This window comes from Electrona antarctica (genome assembly GCF_951216825.1).
Source record: "Electrona antarctica genome assembly, chromosome: 12".
Taxonomy (NCBI): domain Eukaryota; kingdom Metazoa; phylum Chordata; class Actinopteri; order Myctophiformes; family Myctophidae; genus Electrona; species Electrona antarctica.
Genome location: NC_136793.1, coordinates 50,110,573 through 50,138,554, shown reverse-complemented (window position 1 = coordinate 50,138,554; position 27,982 = coordinate 50,110,573). Strand labels below are relative to the sequence as shown.

Below are 27,982 nucleotides of genomic sequence, written 5' to 3'. Positions count from 1 at the left end.
TAATTGTGGTACACGTTTGGGTGCATTCCATGAACCTGCCTCCTCCCCCCCCCCCCCACACTTTTTTCTGGGGAATGTGGAAGGAGGATGGACTTCCTTGTAGAGGCGGAGGTGGAGACTCCAGTCTCCAGCTGACTTTCTCAGCCTGATCCTTAGCCTCTTATTTACCTGTTGGAGGACGGACAGACAGCAGGTGCTCAGGTGGATCTACAGACAGAGAGAGGAATTGTCTTAATTAATAACAACAAAGGTACGTGTTATTCACTTGGTCAGGCTTCGATCTCTTTTTTGTTTTTTGGTTCACCTGAAAGTATATAAATCGTATATCAAAGGTGTATATATAATTGGCAACATACCCGTTGTTTGTATAGTACTGTAGGCTGTACGTACAAGGAAGTAACACAACATTCTTTCAGTGAGTATGTAGTACAGTTAGTGCTCCTTCTTTTGAACTAACACTTCGCTCACTGATATGATGATGGTCAGACAACCAGTGTTGTTTTTGTCGACTAAAACAAGGACGAAAAATGTTCGTCGACTACCTTTTTTCACAATGATACCTAAATGGAAACTAAATGAAAACTAAGCTATGATGACTAAAACTAAGACTAAATGTATTGACAATTTCGTCAACGGCTAAAAACCAGACTAAAATGTTAGGAAGGGACTAGTGGACAAGAGATCCAGTATAAGTCATTTTACACCTGGTTGCATGCTGAAAATAGCCGATCTACAAGCTCACAACGCAAGCTTGTGACTGCATCAAGGCCCGCCAAATACATTTTAGTCGACCAAATCAACTGTACATTTAGTCGACTAAAATCTCATGACATTTAGTCGACTAAAACTAGACAAACACTAAAACATTCCAGGTGACTAAAATGTGACTAAAACTAAATTAAACCTATTCAAGAGACTACGACAAAAACTACAAATAAAAAGCCATGCCGGGCTCATACTAATTATATAACTGTATATATCCACCATTACAGACACACTTCATGCGCTGTATAAATTGACGGCTTATTTCCAAAACCCATTACTATACTTATTATTAAAATGTAGGGCTAATAGTAAATTAAATTACTATCTGTATAGCCTAGTCACGCGCGCACGCACGCACGCACGCACGCACGCACGCACGCACGCACGCACGCACGCACGCACGCACGCACGCACGCACGCACGCACGCACGCACGCACGCACGCACGCACGCACGCACGCACGCACGCACGCACGCACACACACACACACACACACACACACACACACACACACACACACACACACACACACACACAAAAGAAAACATTTAAAAAAAATCTGTTGTGTCACCACTCACCAGTCATTTGACAAGCATAGATGTAGGTGGAAAGTAACTAAGTACATTTACTTATGTACTGTACTTAAGTATAATTTTGATGTATTTCCAAAACGTTTGCTTCTACTCCACTACATCTCAGATCCAAATATTGTACTTTTAGTCCACTACATTTATTTGAAAACTTAAAAACTACACAAATGGAAACTAAATGAAAACTAAGCTATGATGACTAAAACTAAGACTAAATGTATTGACAATTTCGTCAACGGCTAAAAACCAGACTGAAATGTTAGGAAGGGACTAGTGGACAAGAGATCCAGTATAAGTCATTTTACACCTGGTTGCATTCTGAAAATAGCCGATCTACAAGCTCACAACGCAAGCTTACGACTGCATCAAGGCCCGCCAAATACATTTTAGTCGACCAAATCAACTGTACATTTAAAATCTCATGACATTTAGTCGACTAAAACTAGACAAACACTAAAACATTCCAGGTGACTAAAATGTGACTAAAACTAAATTAAAACTATTCAAGAGACTACGACTAAAACTACAAATAAAAAGCCATGCCGGGCTCATACTAATTATATAACTGTATATATCCACCATTACAGACATACTTCATGCGCTGTATAAATTGACGGCTTATTTCCAAAACCCATTACTATACTTATTATTAAAATGTAGGGCTAATAGTAAATTAAATTACTGTCTGTATAGCCTAGGCACGCGCGCACGCGCGCACGCACGCACGCACGCACGCACGCACGCACGCACGCACGCACGCACGCACGCACGCACACACACACACACACACACACACACACACACACACACACACACACACACACACACACACACACACACACACACACACACACACACACACACACACACACACACACACACACACACACAAAAGAAAACATTTAAAAAAAATCTGTTGTGTCACCACTCACCAGTCATTTGACAAGCATAGATGTAGGTGGAAAGTAACTAAGTACATTTACTTATGTACTGTACTTAAGTATAATTTTGATGTATTTCCAAAACGTTTGCTTCTACTCCACTACATCTCAGATCCAAATATTGTACTTTTAGTCCACTACATTTATTTGAAAACTTAAAAACGACACTGCAGTTACTTTGTACATTTCTTATGTACATTATTATTACGGCGGGGCGGCGGTGGCTCAGGGGTAGAGTGGCTGGATGGTAACCGCAAGGTTGCCAGTTCGAACCTGGGCTCCACCCGGGGGTTAGTGTCGAAGTGTCCTTGAGCAAGACTCTGAACCCCTGGTTGGTGCCTTGCATGGTTTCCGCCGCCATCGGTGTATGAATGTGTGTGTGAAGTGAATGTAATGCGCCTTTGATAAAGGCGCTATATAAATGCACCATTTACCTTTTATTACAAAACACTAACCATTTCAGCCCATAGAGTGATAAAAGATAGAGTGTGGACAGGGAGCAACAGCCCACCGCACCCCCGTTTTTCATTTCAATGGAAGTTGCTCAGTGGCGTTTTGAAGCACCCGGAAGAACGCTCTACTTCCGCATTTGACGACCAACATTTGGTCGGCAAATGCGGAAGTGCAAACAAGCGCTCCATGTTAAACCCCAGCGGCACAGGGTTTCCTCGTGCTAAATGCACAAGGTCAAAGCTGCAGTTCCAACTTTGACCAGTAGGCTCGACGGCTTCAACGTTGGCCAGCCTTTCTGGGGGCTTGCTTCAGCCCTATATACATTTCGGCCATTTTGAAAATGGCCGATCTTGTAGATCGGCTAATTTCAAAAGATTTTTATACATTTGAAAACTTGAAATGAGACATTCTGCTTTCTGACATTCTGGCTTTTGGTACTTCAAGACAAGTACTGTATACATTTTGATGCTATTGTACTTGTAATCAAGTACATTTTGATGCTATTGTACTTGTACTCAAGTACATTTTGATGCTATTGTACTTGTACTCAAGTACATTTTGAATTGCTGTGAGTGCTGTGATTTTTTTCCACCCTAAAATTTGGTATTATTATATATAAGGAGGAAGAATCTTTTTTCTTTTTAAAGTGTACAGTATTTGTTAAAATACACGCCCACCAGTATGCCTGGTTTACCAGGTGGGTGGTGATCCACCTGATCTGAAGCCGCACCCACAGCTGCTGTTGTATGATAAAGGGGGAGGGGTTTGGGGAGGGGATGATATTGTGATGTCACTATATCACTGTTTTTTTCATTGGCATGTTTGACTGTCAAGGTTCCAGCCGCCAGGAAGAAACCCTAAATACAAAGGGAAGACATCATTGCACATGACAACCACATACCAAGTGACCTAATTAAGTACTGTCACCTCATAAACACATGAAAAAACTGAAAGAAATACAAAGATCACAGCACTCCATCTTTAAGTAAACATGTGGGTACTTTCTTCTTTTCTTGTGTGTGTGTGTGTGTGTGTGTGTGTGTGTGTGTGTGTGTGTGTGTGTGTGTGTGTGTGTGTGTGTGTGTGTGTGTGTGTCGTTATTGTTGTGATTTTTGGGGCAACCATCTCTATGGTCTCTATTAGTCTCCATCATTCTAAACCTTGGGGTGGTGGGTGAGGATCCGTGGAGTCGCAGGCAGGCGCGGAGAACAATACACGTATCTTTCTGAAGTGTATTACACACACAGAAATATATACAGTAAGAACAGTGGATCTATGACGTCCCTATAGATTATGGAAACCATGATAAGAACAGAATGAGCAGGAACAAGCATGCGTCTCATATCCTATTGCGCATAGAGTCAGTCCCTCTGATGGTGGACAATCATCGTGTGTGTCACGGTTATCAATATGCTAGCCTCGGTACCAGGCTAAAAATGCTTATGCATGATAAATGTTTTGTCACTGAGTCAGGCAGCTGAAGCCATATTATTCCATTTTGGGCGGGAACCCCTTTTGGTGTTAGCATTATGATATGCTTTAGCTATTGAAAAATAGCAGATCTACAAGCTCACAGAGCTTGTAGGTCTGCTATTTTTGAAAAATCAAAGAACGAGAAACATAGAAACATAGCTTTTTCAGAAAACTGTCAGGACGTAGAAGACATTTTTAGAATCTGATCTCAGGTCAAAATGGGTTAAAACAGTTATCTCACGTGTCCATGCAGGCAGGAGGAAGAGGAGCAACGGGCAGAGCGGGATCATGTTGTACACCGAGTTGCTGCAGCTGTGGAACGAGGCGGTGAAGTTGGCCGACGTCAAAGACTGGCAGGGAGCTCTGGCTAAACTGGACCAGATCACGGAGCCCACCTCTCGGACGCTGTTCACCAGCGCCTCGGCTTACCTGGCCCTGGGCCAGCTGGAGTCTGCCCTGCAGGTTTGTGTGCACAGTGAGATGAATGAAGGAGAGCGGGTGGGTGCGGAACCGTGATTGAGTGCAGGGCTCTGCATGCATACACGCCATTTTTGGAAGAATTTGGGCCCCTTCCCTATTTACTTCCTTCACAGGTGTTACCACTGATACTAATGAAGGCTCTAGTTCCAGTCATGGTCAAACAGAGTCAGGGTGCTGCTATATGGGCCATATTCAGACCGCAGCCATCTTGCCAGCAAGGTGCTACCTATAGGTGATACTTCCCATAGACAGCTCCTTCATCCAAACAGAAAAGTCCTATCTAATTATGTTAAACGTCAAAATCACCAACATTGCAGCTGTAGGGAAAGCTTGAATTATCCTCTTTCAATCTGTACAGTGTTTGTTTCATAAAATTCCACCGTAGACATTTTATGAGCTACTTCCTGTCAAGAAATTCCTTGCATGTGATTTTTGTATCGTTAGTGTTGGAGTTTGGAAGCGCTCGTTGAATATCACTCAACGGCCCATGCATACCACCTGTTTTGAATGTGCTCAGTGTAGCAGGCAGCAAGAGGTTGCTTTACTTATAACGAGCGCTTCCATACTCGTGTGTGCGTGTGCATGCATGTGTGCGTGCGTGTGTGTGTGTGTGTGCTCGCGTGCGTGCGCGTGCCTGTGTTCATGTGTGCACAGTCCTTTTGTTTTCCTATAAAGTGCTCTCCTCCCGTTTCCACATCCAGGCCTTGGACCAAACCATTGCCAAAGATGAGCGACTTGCTGTCGGATTCTTCCAGAGGGCTGCAGTCCTCATGCAGGTTGACAAGTAGGTGGGATACATTATTATACTGATATATATAGGTTTTAAATTTGCATTTGATAATGGAGGCTTTCTTTTATTCCTATAGCACCTTAGAATGCACCAGTTTTGTTTTTGCATGAGTGGCCCAGTGTGAAAGGGACACGGTGCTGCATGGGCTCTTAACCATTGCACTACACTGGACCAATCCCTATAGACATATAGAAGTAGGTCAAGGCCCCCCCAACTTTTAAGACAGCGACCCTCAAAATGATCATACTTGAAATGTCCCCCAAGGCCCCAACCCTAACAAGCACATGGCACTGTAGGCATATATATATATATATATATATATATATATATATATATATATATATAGCTGAACTACAAGCACACAATGCCTCGCACAGATTGTCTATTGTCACAATGTTTGCCTCTTTCTCATGTAATATTTGGCCAATTTGGTATTAAAAAAGCCACTTTAGATAGAAATGTGCAGATACTAGTGTATACACTCTTACTGTATGTTGGTTTGCTTACTGTTGAGTGAGAAAACAATGTTGCACATTAAACTAGTCAACTGGGGAGACCCCCCCCCCAAAAGAAAATATATATATATTTTTTTTTTCACAGTGAAATTCTCAGTGTTACATTTTACTCTGAGATTATACAAAATGTAAACAAGTTTACTGTGTACCTTACTGCGGGAGCTTATTGCTATGGTTATCATATACTGTAGGCATCTTCATATTAAACAAACTCATCACAGAGGATTGATTAGCTCATCGTCCTTGTCTGAGAGGGAACCACAGTTATCTCCTTCTCCAACTATACACGCTATATGTGATACATTCAAATTCTCCAGTCCCTATAATTCACGAGACTGAAGGAATGTGAAATAGAGAATTATCAAGAGACATGATGTCTTCCAAATGTAGCTTGCTCACAACTTTTCATTGTCAAAAGACTGTAAGGGAATTTCACTTAGTAAGAGACCACACCTTCGCTCAAGATTAACAGTTTATTGAAACAGAATGAGATGAATGCGGAGTGGAGTGAGGAACCCAAGGTAGGGCGAGACTCAGGGTGGGGGCGTAGTCTCTGGAGCTGACGGTCATCTTTGCTCTACTCGGAATGAGCGGTTGGTCGTCTCTGCTCCGTCACTGCCCCCCCTGGATTCCTAGAGAATCGAGGGGGAAGGAGGAGGTTGGGGTGGAGGAGGATGGCGATTTTGAAGAGTAGTGAAAATAGCCGATCTACAAGTGCAGTACTCACAACCCATGTTTGGTCTGTCGTGGAGCAGAACAAACAACTTGGTTGAGAGATCGCAGGTGTATTTATACTGTGGTGATTGCACCGGGGATTGGCTGGGTGATAATGAAAGGCAGGTGAGTTTGATGAGGAGGGAGGAGTTGTTGATAATGAGGGAGGAGTGGTTAAGGTCAAGCGGAAGGAGGTCTCTTCTCCCGAAACTGCGTTGTATAAATAAAACTTCCCTAATTGTAACACAATTAAAGTGAATGCCATAACAACAAAAATATACTGATAATCATATCGACTGCAAGAAAAAAGTACTACAGCGAATTTAATCAATCACTTCAGTAGGCTAATATTTTATCCCAGGATTCATTTGAACTGTGCCACACCTAGCTCAAAACATACAAAAAGTCTTCCTTTTTCTTTACTGCCTCTGTTCTATAGATAGATAGATAGATATATGTGTCTGAGACTGTGTGTTTCTTCACTCAGACTGGAAGATGCTCTGTCAGACTGTGTCTCGGCTCAGAAACACATGAGGGGGAACGTGGTCATCGACTACAAGCAGCTGGGGCTGCGCTACAAACTCTACAGCTGGCAGGTCAGACCGCACGCACGCACGTACGCACGCACGCACGCACGCACGCACACACGCACACACGCACACGCATGCATGATGAGTACTTTCTTTCTACATTTGGTACTTCAAGTACATTTTGATGCCAATACCTTTGTACTTTTAGTCAAGAACATTTTGAAGTTCTCGACTTTCACTTGCAACGAAGCAGTTCTATAGTAAAAAAAAATGGAGCACTTTTTTGCCATCGTTTGTAAAACGAGCGAGGCTTGCATGTGCCACCCGATCCTATTCAGCGAGGCAGGAATTTTCTGGAGATTGCGGCTGGAATGCAGAGTTTACCACCGGTGCTGTCTCATCCACACGAGGAGAATGCAGGGTTTAACCCATTTCCACCGAGACCGATTCTATACTAAATGTCTTCTAAATCATCTCATCTCAAGGACCCCTAGAATTATATGTATTTATGGCCGCCGACCCCCGTCTGAAAATATGTTGTTCCAGGGACACCCCATGAAGCAAAGATTTGAGTTAATGTTGGCTCTGAAAGAATATAGCCTATATTCAAAGATTTGCAGTACATTTTCACGATTTCTCAAAAATAGCAGACCTACAGGCTCGTAGCGCTGCACTCGGTGCCGCGCTATGAGCTTGTAGATCTGCTATTTTTCAATAGCTAAAGTATAACATAATGCTTACAACGCCAAAAGGGATTCCCGTCCCCAAAATGGGTTAAAACGGTGCTGTCTCATCCTCCACACGAGGAAATAAGGACAGCCATGAATATATTGAATGCAACAACAACAGCCACACAAGGAAGTATTTGAGTCTTAAAAGACATCACTGCATGGGACAGGAAACACGTACAATGTACTGCAGGGCGACCCTCGATGTTGTTTTGGGAGCATTTTGGGTGCACCTCCTGGAACCCTATAATATAGTATAGTAGGACCCTCACAAGTAAGACGCGTGGACGTGGGAAGCAAACGCAGCTCCTAAATTGCAATAACAACAATTAGAACAAATTACGTACTTTTTTTTAAGTTCTTTTTTTGTTTTTCTGTTTAAGATTGTTTTTTTTTCTTTTGTTTTTTTTAATGTTTTTTTTTAAGATTGTTTTTTTTAAGTTCTTTTTTTAAGATTTTTTTTTATTTTATTTTATTTTTTAAAGTTTTCTACTTTGTGTGTGTGTGTGTGTGTGTGTGTGTGTGTGTGTGTGTGTGTGTGTGTGTGTGTGTGCGTGTGCGCGCGCGTGCGTGCGTCAGGTCTTGTATAACGCAGCAGCTGTGTACTGCCGGATGGGCGAGTGGGACCAGGCCAGGAACGTCATCCTGTCGGCCTCCCAGGAGAAAGGAGGGGGCAGAGCGGGCATCGTGGACGCCGTTTTGGATGGCATCTCTGTGAGTATATCATAAAGGAGGGGCGGGGCAGGGGCGGGCATAGTGGGCATCTCATTAAAGAGGGGACTAAAACTCTCTGGAAAAGTACATTCACATTTTGGCTATACAGATCCATTTAAATGAAGAATGTACTCGTGACCTATGTAGTGTTTTGGGGCGTCAAAGTGCTGAACAGTGAACCTTGACAACAAAATGAATTGAATTCCCCCCGTTCTGCCTATTCGACTTGATTCATTATTGGAAGAGAACTGGAGAAGGAAGAGTGCTGAATCAGGCGAAAAAGTGAAGTTTTGTTGAAATCTTCATCTTTTCGAAGGGAATTAATTGGCATTCATCTCATGTATGATGCATCCATGATCCATCCATCCATCCATCCATCCATCCATCCATCCATCTTCAACCGCTTATCCGTAGTCGGGTCGCGGGGGCAACAATGTATCATGTATGATGAAATTTTATATCAATTCAAATATATCGTATTTAACATTTATAATCATGTGCTCAATTGCTGTCTGTCTGTCTGTCTGTCTGTCTGTCTGTCTGTCTGTCTGTCTGTCTGAATTTAAAGCACTTTGGATAAAAAAAGGACCATATAAATGCCCCATTTGCTATTTGTTTGTGTGCGTGTTTGTGTGTGTGCGTGCATGTGTTTGTGTTTGTGTGTGTGCATGTGCGTGCATTCGTGTGTGCGTGCGTGCGTGCGTGCGTGCGTGCGTGCGTGCACTGACCTCCAGAGAGGGGAGGTCCCTGCTCCGCTGATGGTGCCAGGGGGAGGGGTGTTCAGACCCAGGAAGCAAGACGTGGAGCAGCTCCAGCAGAGGGACTTCCTGGGGAAAGCAAAGGTACCAAACAATGTAAATCATATTGGGGCGGCAGTGGCTCAGGGGTAGAGTGGTCGGTAGAGCGGCCGGATGGGAACCGCCAGGTGCCTCAGATCGATCCCTGTGGGCCCAGAGTTACTGTAATGTCGAAGTGTCCTTGAGCAAGACGCTGAACCCCGAATTGCTCCCGGATGTGCAGGTTGGTTGGTGCCTTGCATGGTTTCCTCTGCCATCGGTGTGAATAATGGGTGAATATAATGCAAAATCTACGTAAAGCACTTTGGATACAAGCGCTCTATAAAAGCACCATTTACCATTTACTGTAATATAGTCACTGTCGGGTGCAACCAGTGTTGATTTCGTCGACTAAAACTAAGACGAAAAATGTTCGTCGACTACCTGTTTCCACTGACGAAAACTAAATGAAAACTAAGCTATGATGACTAAAACTAAGACTAAATATACTGACAATATCGTCAACAAATCAAAACTAGACTAAAATGTTAGGAATAAGGGACTAGCGGACAAGAGATCCAAGAGATCCGACGGCATCAAGGCCCGCCAAAATACATTTTAGTCGACTAAATCAACCGTAGATTTCGGGGCGATTCACACTATGGTCCTGGGTGCGCACTCGGGACCACTTGGCAGATGTTCTGGTAGTGTGAATGATGCGTACCGTTCCCGGGAGCGGATCGCCCAACCGTCCCCGGGACCGCATGGGGGGCGGGTCTCTGGACCGTTAAAGTGTATTCAGATACGGATCGTTCCATGCAAGTGTACCCGGGTGTGCTGTTGAATCTCGGGCAATGTGAATCATGGCCATCGGGGACCAGGCAACCGTATTCGGAAGCGGTTCCAATGAAACGGACTCAGTCCCTCTCATTGTGAATCAGTCGACTAAAATCTCATGACATTTAGTCGACTAAAACTAGACTAAACATTAAAACATTCTGGGTGACTAAAAGGTGACTAAATGAAAACGTTTCAAGAGACTAAATCTAAATTCTAAATTTGCTGCCAAAAACAACACTGGGTGAAACCTTGTAGTACTGTATGTCCAAAACATACAGTACTTACTTTTCAGAAAATGGAAAAAAGACCCTGCCCTATATCTTGCGCCACCCCTTACCCCTTATCCCTAAACTTATTTTGCCATTTTTTACTATTTTAAAACATTTTAAAATAGTTCAAATAGCCGATCGACAAGCTAACAACGTTAGCTGTACTATTTTGTTAGTTGTACTATTTTTAAATGTTTTAAATGAGTAAAAAATGGCAAATAAGTTTAGGGCTAAGGGGTAAGGGGTGGCGCAAGATGGAGCCTCCTTTTCATTGATTGATTGAAATATTTATTAACAGTATTACAGTACATTTCAAGCACAAACTCAATACAAAGACTGTTAACTGTGAGTGGACGACCCAATTAAGCATTACACTTGTTTACAAGAGGGTCCACCATGTTCAATTCATCAAAACATTTAGAGACGTACAAATAGACACTTCTATATAGTCAAAGAACAGAACAGGAATTCATCATAGAGGTAAAAAGGGAAAAGAGACATATACAGTGAGGGGGAAAAAGGGGGGGGGGGGGGGATTCAGATTTTTACGGGGGCCAGTTTCGAATTGCAGCCGTCCGTAGGTGCCCTTTGAGAGCGGTTTTGAAGGAGTCAAGGGATTCACATGTCTTAATGACTGTTGGTAGGGCGTTCCACATTTTGGTGGCATAGGAGCGAAAATAATTTAGTCCCTTGTCCTGTGTTGCAATGGAATGGATCCAATGACATTATTATTTATATTATATAGTCACAAGCGTCTCTTAAATATGTCTCATTGGTTCAATATTTATAAAACCTTTTATACTTTAACCTCAACAATTGAAAAAAAAATGGCCGATCTCTGAGCTTGTATTTTTGCTGCTTTTGTGTGGCTGGATGTATGCACAATCTATGTAAAGCGCCTTGGATACAATTATAAATGCACCATTTACTTTATAAGGGCAAAATACAATTCACAAGTTATAGTAATGTCTTCATAAATACTTGCCTGGTAGCAAAACAGAAATACGTTTGATCTAGTCCCACTGAAGAAACAACAATATCTAGAAACATTAATTCATTGCATCCAAAAAACAAAAAGAGGCACAAACTACTGAAAGTGTCTGATGAATTGTCGCATGTCAGGAATCCTGAATGTTTCAATGAATCAAGGGCTAAATATATTGTTAGTGGCCCAATAATCAGGAACGTTTTGATTGGCCGATTAGTTTATTAAATCAACAAATCAGTGTGCATAGACCAGCCTTTATTTCTGGTTAAAATAATCTCAGTCTTATAATCTAATATTAATTAAAGATTCAGGAATCATTTTAGATCATATGGAATCATTTGGTTTTCCAATGATTAACCCATTTTGGGCGGGAACCCCTTTTGGTGTTAGCATTATCTTATGCTTTAGCTATTGAAAAATAGCAGATCTACAAGCTACGAGCTTGAAAAATCGAGCTTGAAAAATCGAAGAACGACTGACAGACAGACTTCTAAGAATCTAAAGCTGCAACATGTGGGCAATATTATAGTTAGTGGCCAAGTTCATGGCCCACCTATATGCAACCCGGCTGTGTCCAGTTCTCCTGGTCTATGAGGGGACAACCCAGCGGCGTGCACAGACATTTAGAGGGGCAGGTGCTCAAGTGAAAAAAGGGCACCTTGTGCAGCGCGTGGAATCGGCCGGTTGCCTTAATAGTGTGAGATTTATAGATTGTGGGGCCTAAATAATATATTAGAAGCCTTTTTATCAATTAAGAATTGATCAATGTGACCATGGTCCACATACTGCACAGTGTACACTGTACCAAAAAAAAAAGTTTATTATTATTATTTTTTTTCAAAAGGGCACATTGCCAAAAGGGCAGGGGGTGCTCCAGCACCCCCTAGTGTCTATCTGTGCACGCCACTGCCCTAACTGTGCTTGGTGTGACTCTGTGCTTCCAGGTGATCACCTCCATAATCCCCAACGATGACTTTGGAGGTTTTGAGCCACTCAGGATGCAGGTATGACGGCAACTGTAAGGCATGTAAGGCATGTAACGATTCACTCGACTCACGAAACGATTCGAATCACAATATTAGGTTCACGATACTATTCTTTCACACGTTTTTAAACACAATTATTTTCCAGACAAATTGCAGATTTTTTTAATTTTTTTAATTATTATTATTTCGCCTTCTTTTATTATTTCTCTTACACAAATCCAGTATTTTCTTCAATAATTGTATAGCAAATGACAGGAAACCTTTTTTACCATTTCTCTTCCACAAATCTCAAATCCTGTTTTTTTTTTAACATATGTATTTTTCAACACATGTTATGTATCACGATACATGTTTTTTATTACATCGATTTAAATTGCCACCAGCTTGTATCGATATACGATATATCGTTATATGCTCTATTTGGCTTATGTTGTCATAGTCTCTATCAGTCTGCGTTTCTCTGACTGTCCTGTCCTTCCATCCTCACAACAGACACCTGGATATTATGAGCCGAAGGTACATGGAGCGAATAAGTGAGTATTGTCATAATGATGAAGTGGGCGAATGGTGTCTGACATGTCAGCCCTAATGCATCTATTCTATAGATTTCACGTCTATTGTAGATTTTATTGTGAGTGCACTGGCATTTAAGTTAGTTTAACGAGCAATATGAGCAATTCAAAAGGCTGTTTTCACAGGTACTGTACAGGGATTTAGATTGAAAACTATAACTGTATCTATACTATACTGTACTGTATAGAGGGTCACAGTCCCGCCCTCTTTCATGACGACGCCAGGCCCAGGAACTGATTCCCAATGCATTTTTTCCCATAGACATTTCAAAAAGTATTTATTTAAAGACGGTTACGCCAACTCGAGTCGTGACAAATCATGACAATAAACACAATATTTTGGACCAAACAAATAATTACAAAGAAGACAAACAACAACAAAAAGTGTTGTAACCTGCCGTTTTCTTCTTCTTTCTAATTCTTTGTTCGGCCCAAAAAATGGTGTTTGTTGTCATGATTTGTCACAACTCGAGTTGGCTTTGTACGAGGCTTAAAAAAGGTCTTTAAATAAATACTTTTTGAAATGTCTATGAGGAAAACGAACGGGGAATCATTTCCTGGGCCCTGGTAGGGGGACTGCGACTGCGACGCTCTATAGGTCATGTTCTTTCCCTGCTATACCTCTCAGCGATTCACGCTACATGCGCGTGCGTGCTCCTTACATGGGCCAGAGCCCGGGTCAGCTGACTGTGCCGGGAGGGGCTATGGTCTTTGTGTTTAGCGAGGTGGACAGAGACGGGATGGCTACCGTCATATATGATGGACAGGTAAGGGTGGCAGACATTTTCTTTTAACATTTAAAAAAAAAAACAAGTGGCAGCAGTGTTGTTTTAGTCATAGTCTCTTGAAACGTTTTAATTTAGTTTTAGTCACATTTTAGTCTCCCTGAATGTTTTAGTGTTTAGTCTAGTTTTAGTTGACTAAATGTCATGAGATTTTAGTCGACTGAATCTACGGTTGATTTAGTCGACTAAAATTGTCGCCTTGATGCCGTCGTAATGACTGTTTTTCTTTCACTTGCTGAAAATAGCCGATCTACAAGCCCACAACGCGTCGCAGCGCGACGCGTTGTGGGCTTACGAAATTAGTCTTACGAAATTAGTCTTACGAAATTGTCAGTATATTTAGTCTTAGTTTTAGTCATCATAGCTTAGTTTTCATTTAGTTTCCATTTAGTTTTCGTCAGTGGAAATTTTTCGTCTTGGTTTTAGTCGACGAAATCAACACGGCACTGCAGTGTTATGCAGTTGTATTTTGGCGGGTCTTGATGCCGTCGTAATGACTGTTTTTACACTTGCTGAAAATAGCGGATCTACAAGCTCACAACGCGTCACAGCGTTGTGAGCTTATTTGTTGACAAAATTGTCGACCAGTGCAATTACAGCAGAAAAGTGTCTAAATCAAATGCCTTGTGCTTTTTCTTTCTGTTGGTCTTAATGATCTTGGACTAATGTGATTGCCTGATTTGTTTATGATCTTCTTTCAGAAAGGTCTTCTGCCCATGTCCTTGCTGGAGCCAGCTGATACCAAGGCATCCAAAGGCAAAATTAAGGTGCAGGGGAAAGAGGAGAGGGGGAGGGAGGGAGAGTGAAAGTGGGGGGGACGGACGGGCGGACGGACGGACGGACGGAGAGAGCCTATTTAAGCCAATGTGATAACCCCAGCCAATACTGGGTACCGAACACGCTGATTGACACGTCGCATTAATCTGGTGTACTTATGTCTACTCCCTGATTACAACAATTTTAAGGCTCCCACTGTGCAGAGCTTTGGTTATCTCTGCTAGACCCCGTGAATGAAGAAGAAAACTGTGGTGTCAGGGGGAAAAGTCAACTCAGTTTTCTCTTAACCCGTTTTGGGCGCGGGAACCCCTTTTGGTGTTTTTAGCGTTACTTTATACTTTAGCTATTGGAAAAAATAGCATATCTACAAGCTCGTAGCGCGCCACCGAGTGGCGCGCTACGAGCTTGTAGGTCTGCTATTTTTGAAAAGTCGTGAAAATGTGGCGCACATCTTTGAATATATATTCTCTTTCAGAGCGAACGTTTTTAACTCAAATCTTTGCTTCTGGGGAGAGGGTCCCTGGAACAACATATTTTCAGATGGGGGTTGGCGGCCAAACACAGATAATTTTTGGGGTCCTTGACATGAAATATTGAGCACCACTGATACAGAAACATGAGGTATTTCAGAAAACTGTCAGGTTTAGAAGACATTTTTTAAATATCGACGTCAGGCCTAAATGTTTTTTTTACAAAAGATGCCGGTCTATACTGCACGCTGAATAGTGGCGATAAGATAACTCAGGACTCTTTAGATAGTTTTACCATGCAAATGAATGGCTCAGAGAGAAGTGTCTGTTTCCATGACTACTACATGTGTGTTTTTCTTTCTTTCTTTTTCTTTTTTTTGCCCCACAGAGTGTTCCAAGCGGGATTCCGCTCCCTCCGGGTTTTAAACCGCCCACTCGCCCACAAACCCGGCCCAGAACAGCAGCACCTCCTGAGGGAAGGTTACCCAGACCTGCAGCACCTCCTGAGGGAAGGTTACCGAGACCTGCAGCTCCTCCTGAGGGAAGGTTACCCAGACCTGCAGCACCTCCTGAGGGAAGGTTACCCAGACCTGCAGCTCCTCCTGAGGGAAGGTTACCCAGACCTGCAGCACCTCCTGAGGGAAGGTTACCCAGACCTGCAGCACCTCCTGAGGGAAGGTTACCCAGACCTGCAGCTCCTCCTGAGGGTAGGTTATACCAGGGGTTCTCAACCCGTGGGTCGCAACCCCTCGGGGGGTCGCCAAATTATTTTGGGGGGTCCCCAAATAATTTTCAATATATATATTTTTTTTTTATGCAACTGAATGGCTGGAAAATGGAAATGAAGAGTTTACATAGTACATGCATACACCTTCCCTAATGATTATATCTGGTTTCAGTATTTATTTATGGTGTATTGTCTCTATTATTATGGTCATTGTAGCAGTCAATTTATATTGGGGGTCGGGAGTGGGCGGGGCGGGGGTCCCGAGACGTTGCCAAAGCATTTTTCCCCGGCCAAAAACGTTGAGAACCCCTGGGTTATACCACCACAACGCCCCATCTCTCTCTCTCATATTCTCTTCCTGTACGACGTGCTGCGACTGCGGCTGCGGCAGTGACTCATAGGCATAGAGTATATATATAATAGAGACTGAACTGGCGCGAAGCTCCGCCCCCCCAGCTATTCATGTCAGTGGAAGTTGCTCAGTGGCGTTTTGAAGCACCCGGAAGACTGCCGGAAGTCCCTCCCCGGACCTCAACTTTGAGGTCCTGAGTGACGTAGGGCAACCGAGCGCTCAACGTTAAAGCCCAGCTGCACGGGGTTTCCCGGTCATGAATCCACGGGTCCGCCTGTAGTCCCTCCTCCTACCACTAGGACCCAGAGCTTCAACGTTGAATAGCCTCACTGCCCCCTTGCTCACAGGTAGGAGTAGCTGGTAGAACAAGCGCATTTCGATCCCTGTGGGCTCCCCCACGGCCCCCAGGGTTGGTGTCGAAGTGTCCTTGAGCAAAGACACCGAACCCCTAATTGCTCCCGATGTGCAGGTTCCAAGTGCCTTTATTGATAGGGAAGCCAGTAGCCGGACAGGAAAGGGGGGGGAGAGAGAGATCATGGGGAGTGACACGCGGCAAAGGCCGTCGTGGCTCGGGAGTCGAACCCGCGGCACGCCGTCCGGCTGGCTCGGCAGCCTATGAAATGAAATGAAATGAAATGAAATGATTACTATATTTACCCAGGGTATCTGGGCTAAGCTCAAGAACTTGTTTCCAGCCAGGCCCTGCTCATAGAACATTTCATCGTAGTGGTTCAATGTCTTGTTCAAGGGCACTTCAGCGGTGGTAATTTTAACGTGTCGGACCGCTGATTCGAACTGGCGACCTTCTGGTATCAAGACCGCTCCGCAATCCGTTCGGCCACCGCTGTAGGTACCCGGGCGGTTGAGCTAACCGGTTCAGGTGCCTTGCACGGTTTCCTCCGCCATCGGTGGGTGAATGTGTGTCTGAATGGGTGAATGTCATGCACAATCTAAGTAAAGCGCTTTGGATAAAAGCGCTATAAAATGCACCATTTACCATTTACTGTAATATTGTCGGGTGAAACCTTGTAGTGCTGTACAGTCATGGTGTACACTGTACAGTATGTTACTTTTCAGAAAAATGGAAAAAAAGACTCCAATGTCATTATTTAGTCACAAGTGTCTGTTAATATGTCTCATTGGTTCAATATTTATACAACCCACAGACACGCTTTAACCTAAACAATTGAAAAAGAAATAGCCGATTCTATGAGCTTGAATTTTTTGAGGAGTTTCACGAAGTAGGGCATTCATTTACAATTTGTTATTTAAAAAAAAAATGGAGATACAAGGTTTCTGCCCGGCATTGACGATATGCACCTCTAGGGAGGGAAAAAAACAAATGTTTTTAAACTTTTTCCTATCAGGTTCTCTTCTCACTGTACATGATCATTCAGTATCATGGGAAAATCTTAATCGTTGGGTTAATTGTATGCCAGTTAATCTTAAAGATGGAGTGCCACAATTTTTGTATTTTTCCAGTTTTTCATGTGTCTATGAGGTGACAGTACTTCATTAGACACCCTGGAGTCGTTTTTATGTGCAATGGTGTATTAACTTTGTATTTAGGGTTTCTTCCTGGAGGCTGAACCCTTGACAGTCAAACAGGCCAATGAAATAAACAGTAATATAGTGACATCACACTATCAGCCCCTCCCCTAACCCCTCCCCCTTTATCATACAACTACAGCTGTGGGTGCGGCTTAAGTTCAGATGGATCACCACCCATCACCACCCACCAGGCAAACCAGGCATACTTAATGAACTAAAAGCATGATTTTAACAAATACTGTACACTTTTTGGAAAAAGTTCTTCCTCCTTATATTATAATAATACCTGATGATCATGTTTCAGGGTGGACTAGTTTTAATCCCAGTGTTGATTTGCCTCTGAAGAGGTTACAAATGGAAACCAAATGGGGTCCATTTGGTTACCATTTGTACCCTCTTTGGAGGTAAATTAAAGGACCTTACTGTGCGTATGCAAGCGGTGATTGAAAGCATGCACTAGCTTATTTTGTTTTCTCTTCTACAGCGAGCCCTGTCACACAAACGCCACCTCCTTCCTACAGCGCTGTCGCGTCATCCCCGCTGCCATCGACATCCTCCAACACCTCCGTCACCTCACCACCACCGCTGCCACCGTCAGCGACGCCAGGCAACGCCAGCGACTCAACCACCCCCCAGGTACGCATTGTTATCACCTAAAGTGGAGCATCGATCGGTGAACCTGAATTCTTCTTCAGCGATTCAGCTTCCGAACACACAATTGGTTCCCTTTTTTTCTCTCTTTTTATTCTTCCGTGCAGTCTAAATATAGAAGCATCGTGTGAACTTGAGAATGAAATGCTTTTGTAAAGACCTGCACTTAAACGGAAGTAGAATGAACACATGATGTGTCCTGATTAAGTCACTCGTACCGCTCAGGGGAGAAAGACTTTAGTCAGAAGTGAAGTGGGATATAAATACATATTTATATGTGCACACTTAGACATCAAAGGGGGCGTGCCTTCAGCCCCTGCCCTTTTATCCGTCTGTAAAACAACTGCCCTTTCCAGACCACGAATGCAGCATTTCCTAATGGTGAAAGAAATACAAATGCCACTCCTTTCCATGCCATGCCATGCCGGAAGCAGCATTCAGGAGAATTATTTTTTTTCCCGAAGTCTCCTGAACTTGAACGCAGCTTTTGCGTTGAACAAATTCGTTTAGAAATCCAGGTCGTACACACCGCATCTCCACTAGCTAAAGAGTGCTGGGTTGCGCCCCGAAAATGGCTGATCTACAAGCTCTCAACGCGTCGCAGCGCGACGCGTTGTGAGCTTGTAGATCAGCTATTTTCGCTATTTTTGTCCAAAAGTGCCCTCTTACGGCCCCTGCCTCTCTAACACTCTCTGCACGTCCCTCTGGAGACTATCTTCTGTGCCTAGGCGTGTCAGAGTGAGCTAAATCAACTCTCAAAAGAAAACATATTTGTACTGCCTATGGTGGCATGCCAAAATAATAACGGTCTTCCTGCTCCACTTTTGCCATGAAATGCCTGCCTGTATTTGTCCTGTCTGTATAGCTGCAATTTGCAACACTAGATTTTGGGAATCTAGAATTTCAACACCAGCCATTGACACTCCATTCATCCAAACGGAAAAGTCCGAGCTGCTTGTATTAAACAACATGGAACTCGCCAACATTGCAGCTGTAAGGAGAGCTTGAATTATCCTCTTTCTATGTGCGTGCAGGTGATCATTTTTTCTAAGTGTTGGAGTTTGGAAGCACTTGTTTTCACTTAACTCTCGTTCAACACATCTTACTGCTGCTTCCTGCATTATGTGCAAATTCGAACCGGGTGACTTCCGACTTTTACTTAAGTACTGTACTTAAGTACAATTTTGAGGTATTTGTACTTTACTTGAGTATTTCCAATTTCCAGTACTTTTATTTCTACTCCACTACATCTCAGAGCCAAAATTTGTATTTTTACTCCACTACATTTATTTGAAAACTTTAGTAACTTTTAATTTTGATTAGAAAACATACATTAACCACTTCAACCCTATACATTTCGGCCATTTGAAAGTAGCCGATCTACAAGCTTGTAGATCTATTTTCAATAGATTTTGTACACATTTTGAACTTGTGAAATGGCATATTCTGCACTATGAGTGCTTTTACTTTTAGTACTTTAAGTACATTTTGATGCCGATACTTGTGTACATTTTCAATTCCGTACTTTCGCTTGTAACAAAGTAGTTCTAAATTGCAGTATTGGTACTTTTACTTAAGTAAAACAAGCACTTTTTCCACCACTGCAGTGTTTCCTGAAACGATATGAAACCATTTTCAGCTGAAGGATACATGCATGTGAAACGATATGAAACCATTTTCAGCTGAAGGATACATGCATGTGAATGATGCAGCTTTATCCTGGAGAACCAAAAGTTCCAGGAAGAGTAAGATGTTTGTGCACTGCCAATGAATGGTGTTTTGTTTTGTTGCCTGCATGGTGTGAGAATGAGAGAATGCTGATGGCGTAGCACTAGCAGTAACATGTGCCAATCCAAATGCAGATGAGAGATGACCGGAGACAGGGCAGGGCATGGTGGGTGGGATTCAGTTGGATTTATTAAATCACACAAAAGGCACTTATACTGACGGATGAAGCAGGCAGGGGGTGGAAACCAGGAAGGCGGTCCATCACAGGCAAAAAATAAAAACAAACCAAAAAAAAACTAACAGGGAGCCGGCAAGAATCCAATATCCAGAACCAGGCAATAAGGTGAATGAAGGGCAGAGACAGATGTGACAGCAGAGGAAAAACAGAGACAGATATGCGGCCGGTGAGTGACCGACAGATTGTGATTCCTGTCTGCTACCTTTTCACGTGGGTGAAATTGGTACCATATGCATTGGGTTTGTAAATTACCTAAGTCATAACCAGTAAGACGCCCTGAGGGCGAGAAGCGACCTCGCCCTAAAGGCCGAGGTCGCATGCACGCATCCACATGGGTGACGGCAAATTGCTGGCCGAGCGCTGGTGCTTTGGCATGGGGGAGACAGATCAACATATGGAATGAATTCTGTACTGGCCATATATGGAGCGTGTCTTGAGTGTACAGGGTTTGATGTCAGGTCAGATCAACATATGGAATGTCAGAACAGGTCAGCTCCATATATGGAGATCTAAGTGTGGCAGCGGGGGCAGTGTCTTGAGTGTACAGGGTTTGATGAGGTCTGGACATATATGGAGTGTGTCTTGAGTGTACAGGGTTTGATATGAGGTCAGATCAACATATGGAATGTCAGAACAGGTCAGCTCCATTATGTGGAGATCTAAGGGTTTGAGGTTCTGAGGTCAGATGTAGAGTTGCTGGTCTTCTCCATGTATGGCTCTCCAGGGGTTGACGAGGTCAGTGTCGTGATCTTGGAGTATGGAGTATATAGTATGGAGTGTGTCACGAGGCGTATTGTCATGAGGCGTGATGGACTGACAACCATATATGGAGGCGTGACGGGAGCGATGCACAGGGTTTTTCAGGTTTTCATAGTAATCTGCGACCTACTAACCTGACTCCGCCAGATGGTGGCAGTATTGAGTTCATAAGTTCTCTCCTCCTGCCTGCATCATGGGCTCTCTCAAGCAGAAACGATGAACAGGAAGCATTGAGACAAAAATCTGATATCTCCATAATACATTTGCGCTGTTGCAGCGCTTCAATATGTCACCAGTCTCGCGTTGATCCCCGCCTCTAGCGGCCGCATACGGCCGCATATCGCTCCGCTCTGATTACATTGTACATTACATCGATTACATCGGAGTACATTGGTCCTCATTCACAACGGCGTTTACGCTCATAACGTTACGTAACGTGAGCGGAGCGTGAGCGGACTGGCATTTACGTGGATTCCCACATTACGTGGGAATTCATGAACTTGAACGTGAACTTTACGGTGACGTTGTTTGGTCGGAAAGTCCGCTATAAGCTGCGCCAGCTCAGAGGGTCGTGTACTGCTTGCGTAGATTTATTCAGAAGGCTTTAGTCTTCATTCTGAATCAATTAAAAGTCCCCAAATCTCAGATAAAATATGTAGGCATGTGTCAAACATTGGTCAGCACATAAACAAATGATAGCTTATATAAAAGCCAAGTATCACTTGGATGCCTAAATGCATGCATTCTAGAGGCAGGCCTAGAGTCCCATACAGAAACTGCCCCTGCAAACCAGACACCTTTTTATTTATTTATTAGGATATTTCTAGCATGCGCGATTGCGCTGCACTTGACAGCTTTCTACTCGCAGTGCAACGCGTTGTGAGCTTGTAGATCGGCTCTCGCGGACTCGCGCTGCATGTTAAAAAACAAACTCACAATTATAATAAGAACATACACTTATCTGCATTCTGCACTGTACGAATTCATTGGAAAATGAATATAACGGTGCGGTGATTATTTCTATGGTTCACAGACATGCCGGTGCCGGTCTGACAGACAGACAGCAGTCACATGCCCTATAAAAAAATAGAAGTCCACATTATTGCATCAGCGCGTGCAATTCGGCCAGTCATAGTTTTAAGCCAGTGCACCTTAATTAATTATAATATGGGGAACTTATAGCTAGGCTGTAGGCTACTACATTGATGAGATCAATCAAGTTTGGTGCCAAATGTCCCGCGAAATTCGCGAATCATTTTAATATGACGACATCATGAAATGAACCTGCACTTAGATCTGACAAAGAGGAGGCTACCCGCCGTATATGGTTGAAAATTTAAATAGCTATAGGCCTATGCCTACGTGTCCATGATCAGAACAAATCCATTCTCCACATGGCATTCAGACAGATGACAGTGAGATGATATTAATATATTCCCCGCATGAATCAATGCAGCTCTGATAAAAATATCGGATATATGTTTTACCTCTGCAAAGGTGTGAGTGAGCAATTGTTCAATAGAAAAGAAAAGGCTTTATAATATAATTGCCAAGTATAGGCTAGCTTGCTGCCTTGGTCCCGAACTTAAATAAATAAATGGCCAAGCTGAATTTTATACCGTAAGTCAGCTTGCCATTGCCGTAGCGGTGCGGAGCAGCGTTCACCGTTTTGTAAGCTTGGGAAAATGATTTATATAGTTTAATGGTAGGCTATAGACAATATAAAGAATCACGCACAAATGTAATGGTATATGGATGTAAAAAAAAAGACTGCAGGTGGTGGTCGTCGCTCCGGCGCTTGACATGGTCAGATCATTTTCTTTTAATTTCCTGTCCTTTGATGGATTGAGTGTCAGTTTGTACAGTTTGTATGGTAGGCCTATAGTGGTATACTTTATACAATGGTGCAAAAACTTGTTTGTGGTCCTGTGGAATTAGGAAATTAATAGAGGGCTATATTCATGATATATCTGCACAGCACTGACTGACCGAGGCAGTATAGCCTAATTTCTTTCCAGCAATCATTTTAATTTTAATTTGTGAAGCCACTATACTAGAAAATATCATTATTTTGTTGCATTCCGTCAGGAGGACCTCTATTTCGTTTGAGCTGTAAGGCCTATAGTTCTTTTTTGTTTTTTTTTACTGCTGTCTGCTGAGTCATGCTTGACGCCTTTTATGGTGTGAAATGGGGCGTGGATCAATGCAAATGAAGTTATCCGCTGATTTTCCGATCATTTGGCACCCGCTCGCATTCACCTGCGTACCTCACAACATACACCTGCGTACCTGTGGTACACACCGCTCTTTGAATTGCACGGCAAAACAACGTTGCGTGATCGGACGGAATTTCCCGCATCAGTTTACGCTTCCGTTCCGCTTCCGTTACACTCTTGCGTATTTCTCCTTTGTGAATGAGGACCATTGTCTCTGCCCGAGAGAGAGCCCTGCAGTCTCTCCCTTCTGGCAGAATTCAAATGTTGTCCAGCAGGGGGAGTGGTTTCACCAGGCTAGCGACCTATTCACCTTTTTCTTACAGCCCATAGTGCATTACGTTTGTGCGTGCATAAGTTCCTCTTTCTCTTGCTGTGTTGCCAGTTTTGCAAGAGCAACAAGTGGCCAGGTCTATGAAAACAAGCACAAATGAAAATAGCTGATCTACACCCTCACAGCGACACATTGTGAGGTTGTACATCCGTTACTTAAAAACACATTGAGAATAAATCGAAATAATTTGAATATCTTTTTTTAAAAGACACAAAATATGTTCAGATGGATGTCTGTGGACAATTACATATTAATCTGGGGTTCCTTGATGTGAAGAAATGTGGAAGCAAGCCCAAATAAGCAACTACTATACACTTTAGAATCAAGGCCAAAAAAACATCAACCAGCAACTACCAATATTTTATTTGCAAGTGACTTTACAGAAAAAAACAAGTCAAAGGTTGCGTATAATAAGCATCCATGGTAACACGGCCTGAAGGAAGCAAAGCTGCACACACAAGGAGCCCCAGTACATTGGCGTGGGAAAAACGTGGATACGGACGGGACCTCGCAATAAGTCATTCTTTATTCTTCCCCCATGCAGCCCACTGGCTCTGCGGCCCATGGAGGTGACCCTGTGGACTCTGTGGTGGTGAAGGTCCACTTCAGGTACACGGTGGCTGTCAAGGTTCCGCTGGACACGTCGTACCGTGACCTGAAGGAGCAGATCTCTCACAAACTGGGCCAGCCAGCCAGTCAGCTGCGCCTCAGGTAACAACAACCCACTTCTGTCAGTCACCTTGACTTTCAACAAGTAGTACTGTTGTTGGCACTCTAAAAATAAACCCTTTTTGCTATTTTCCCTCCTCTCTCTCTCTCCAGTGTGTAAAAGAATTACACACTGTCACGTTTTTGTTTTAGAATAAACTAAAGTTACACTGTTACATTGTAAAGGTACCCGTGTGAAGTGAGGGCCGCTCTTATCTTATCATCATATACATCACATGCTGTTCTCAGCCAATCGATCAAATCATCACGAATGTGCAATTTGCGTCTTCACTTTTCTGTCCTCACTTTTGTCTTCGATGTTTGTGTTTACTGTTCACACAAACACGGAAAGATGGGCATATAGGGGCCCCTCAAAAAAGAAAAATGATGGATTATTACATTTAAAAATCACACCCGTGTGAACTGAGTGGTGTAAGGTCTTCAGATCTACAAGCTCATAGCGCGCTACGAGCTTGTAGGTCTGCTATTTTTTTTAAATCGAAGAACCACTGACATAGAAACATAGCTTTTTCAGAAAACTGTCAGGATGTATAGAAGACATTTTTTAGAATCTGATCTCAGGTCAAAATGGGTAAAAAGCGCTCTGTGGGGAAAATAGCCGATCTACTGTACAAACTCACAGCGCGTTGGCGTCGTGTCTATGCCCTCCAGGTACAAGCAGCACTGCTCCCAGGTGCTGCAGCCTCTGGAAGGAGACACAGAACCTCTGCTGCTGGTGGCGGAGGCTGGCAGAGCCACGCTGTGGTGTCAGGTAAACATCAGTGCTTCATCAATTGGGTTCATCATTTATTTTTCATCGTTGAAAATCATGAAATCACGACATACATATAGTATGCCGGTTTTTTTCCTCATGGTTTTCATCATTTTCATCATTTTATACTTTTAGACTCGGCCCGCGGGTCATAGCATAGTCTTTGGTATGACCCGGTCAGGCAATAGGTGGTCCCAAAATGGGTAATGGGTTGTAAATAAATAGCGGAGAAGGACATAATGTCCGCACACTGTTGAGTAGCTCCCACTGGACATTTTATTTTATAAAGCATGACAACGTTTCGACCCCTTATGGGTCTTCGTCAGGTATATATATACCTGACGAAGACCCATAAGGGGTCGAAACATTCTCTCCTTCTCCCGTACGTATCTTTTTGTTCAGCACCTGAACGTCTTTTAGAGATGTGCGTACTTTCCTTTGGATTCCGTTTCTTGTAAATAAACAGCATCTTGTCAAACAGAAGTATTATAGGACCGTCTGGGCACCCGACTGGTAATCCAGTCGCAGTGTGCCGTGGGTTCGACTCCCGAGCCCGACACGGCCTTTACTGCATGTCTTCCCCCATCTCTCTCCCGTTTCCTGTCAGCCTACTGTCTGTCCCTTCAAAAACCAATAAAAGGCGTAAGCCGCAAAAAAAATATCTTAAAAAAATAAATTAAAAAAAAGTATTATAGGTTCCTCCTATAAATGACACATACACATGCATACAAACACACTAACAGATATGCACGGTCGTTCACGCACCCTGTAATACCCAGCTGACATAACTGATGGAAATGGGGGCACTGTTTTTTTGGCAAATCTAAGCTAGCAAATATAAGACTTCCGGTGGACGATCTCTTCAAAATAAGAGTACCCTCTAGAGTATTGAAAAAAAGTTAAACATTAAAACTATAAATTAAGCATTTAAACGATGCTATAAGACACACATTATGTATGTCTGGAAATGGTTTAATAATGCTTCCTTTCCGCCGGTGTGCCGGTGTTATATGTGTCTCAGACGGAGCACTCCCTGGCCAGCCGTACCATCCTCTACCAGATGGTGGCACTGTATGACTACGCTGCTGACGGCCCCGGGGACCTGGAGTTCAGTGAAGGAGACACCATTGACATTCTGGGCGAAGGTGAGGACAGGACTGTGTATAGCTCTGGGTGGTGGTGGCTTAGAGTATATATGAATAGAGACGGCACCCGAGTTCTCCTCCCATCCACTTGCATTAAGTTGCTCAAAAGCGCATGAGGCGATTTCACTGTGCATTCTGGGTAGGAACAGAGTGCATTCTAGGATGGATTGGGCCCAAACACATGAACGCGCTGCCGCTGACTATCATTGCAGGCATTCAGCGTTCACGTGTCATCGTGAACGTGCACAATGATAGTCAACGGACCAGCGCGTTCATGTGTTTGGGCCCACGCTGCAATATCAAATTCGGCCACTATGTCCATTTCGCCTCAGAGTTTCATCCGGGTGCCGTCTCTATTCATATATACTCTAAGGGTGGTGGAGGCAGGGAGACATTGCCACGCCCCTTTATGAATAATCTGTCCGTAATGTAGCATAACAACAACAAACCGTTTGTTCTGCCAGTTTGATTGAAAACGCCCCTTTCTGTCTCTGTCTGTCTGTCTGTCTGTCTGTCTGTCTCACACTTTCATTGCTTTCTGTTCTTCCTTATGTTCTCTCTCTGTGTCTTCCATGTATTTTCTCTCTCTCTCTCCCGCTTCATTTTGCCCTATCTCTGTTCGTCTCTTTCGTTCTTATCTCTTCTATATGCTTGCTATTACTCCGTCCCCCCTTCCTATACCTTTCTGTTTGCCCCCCTCCCCTTTAAATAATGTCTGTCTGTCTGTCTGTCTGTCTGTCTGTCTGTCTGTCTGTCTGTCTGTCTGTCTGTCTGTCTGTCTGTCCCTCCTTCCAGTTAATGAAGAATGGCTGGAGGGACACTGTGCTGGAAACATAGGTATCTTCCCGAGCTGTTTTGCCTTCAGGGAAAACCCCAGTGTGGAAGACGCCGCCGCCAACCCCGACGTGCAACACGCCGCCACTAAGCCTAACGTGGAACGCAGCGCCAACCCCCCCAATGTGGAAGATAACACCAAATTATAAGACAATAACGCAGAGACCAGGTTGATGTCTTGACTCTTCACCATGAGAAACTACCCTGTGAATATCCATCATTATTATTGGCTTCTACTGTATATTGTCCCATATCAACCAGTGATGCACAGAGAGACCAGTTAAGTCCTCTTCAGTTCATTCAGAACATTATTTAGATTTTTCCTTTTCGGGTTAATATTGCATCATATTCATTTAAAATTATAGTTATCTATGTACCTAATATCAGCTTAAAGTTTATAGTCCATTTTATAAATGAAAGTGTAGCAAAACTTAGAGGAGCTCATATACTGTATAGGCTTAAAGGACAACTTTAGTTTTTTTTCAACCAAGGTTCATGTTTTATGGTTTTAGGTTGTTATTAGAGAAAGTAAAAGATGAGTGTTATCTTTTTTTCATTTGCTGCTTTCTTTCGTTTTAGCGATTTTAGCTATTTTTGACAGGAGGGCGGGGGCATTCGAACATGGGGCTAAATATGTATTTTCTTTAACAATTTTTTATAGCGATTAATTTTTTTATCATTTACTATAGTCCTACTAGACCCCAGGAAATTACATCTGGCTACAAAAGATCACTGAATGTGAAGGGGGTGACAAACTGACCTGTTGAGCCATACAACACAGTATGGCAGCCCCCTATAGTACCCCCCTTCACAT

At 43.2% G+C, this 27,982-nt stretch overlaps 1 protein-coding gene across 1 annotated transcript; it reads left to right on the top strand.

Annotated features, from left to right (window-relative positions):
- The first annotated feature begins 237 nt into the window (after positions 1-237).
- Positions 238-27,664, top strand: noxa1 (NADPH oxidase activator 1). Its single transcript, XM_079515720.1, has 16 exons — positions 238-250; positions 4,476-4,684; positions 5,404-5,486; positions 7,209-7,317; positions 8,559-8,693; positions 9,428-9,535; positions 12,511-12,570; positions 13,045-13,085; positions 13,753-13,891; positions 14,611-14,676; positions 15,545-15,863; positions 18,271-18,422; positions 24,254-24,420; positions 25,090-25,189; positions 26,211-26,334; positions 27,130-27,664. The coding sequence occupies exons 2-16, from the start codon at positions 4,511-4,513 to the stop codon at positions 27,315-27,317; spliced, it is 1,965 nt and encodes a 654-aa protein (XP_079371846.1). The 5' UTR covers positions 238-250; positions 4,476-4,510; the 3' UTR covers positions 27,318-27,664.
- Positions 27,665-27,982: the final 318 nt, after the last annotated feature.

Excerpts from the sequence above, each read along its gene's own strand:
- noxa1 (XM_079515720.1), top strand. The coding sequence starts at position 4,511 with ATGTTGTACACCGAGTTGCTGCAGCTGTGGAACGAGGCGGTGAAGTTG. Across the intron at positions 5,487-7,208 it reads GTCCTCATGCAGGTTGACAA|ACTGGAAGATGCTCTGTCAG; the intron begins GTAGGTGGGATA and ends TTCTTCACTCAG. Across the intron at positions 13,892-14,610 it reads CCGTCATATATGATGGACAG|AAAGGTCTTCTGCCCATGTC; the intron begins GTAAGGGTGGCA and ends ATCTTCTTTCAG.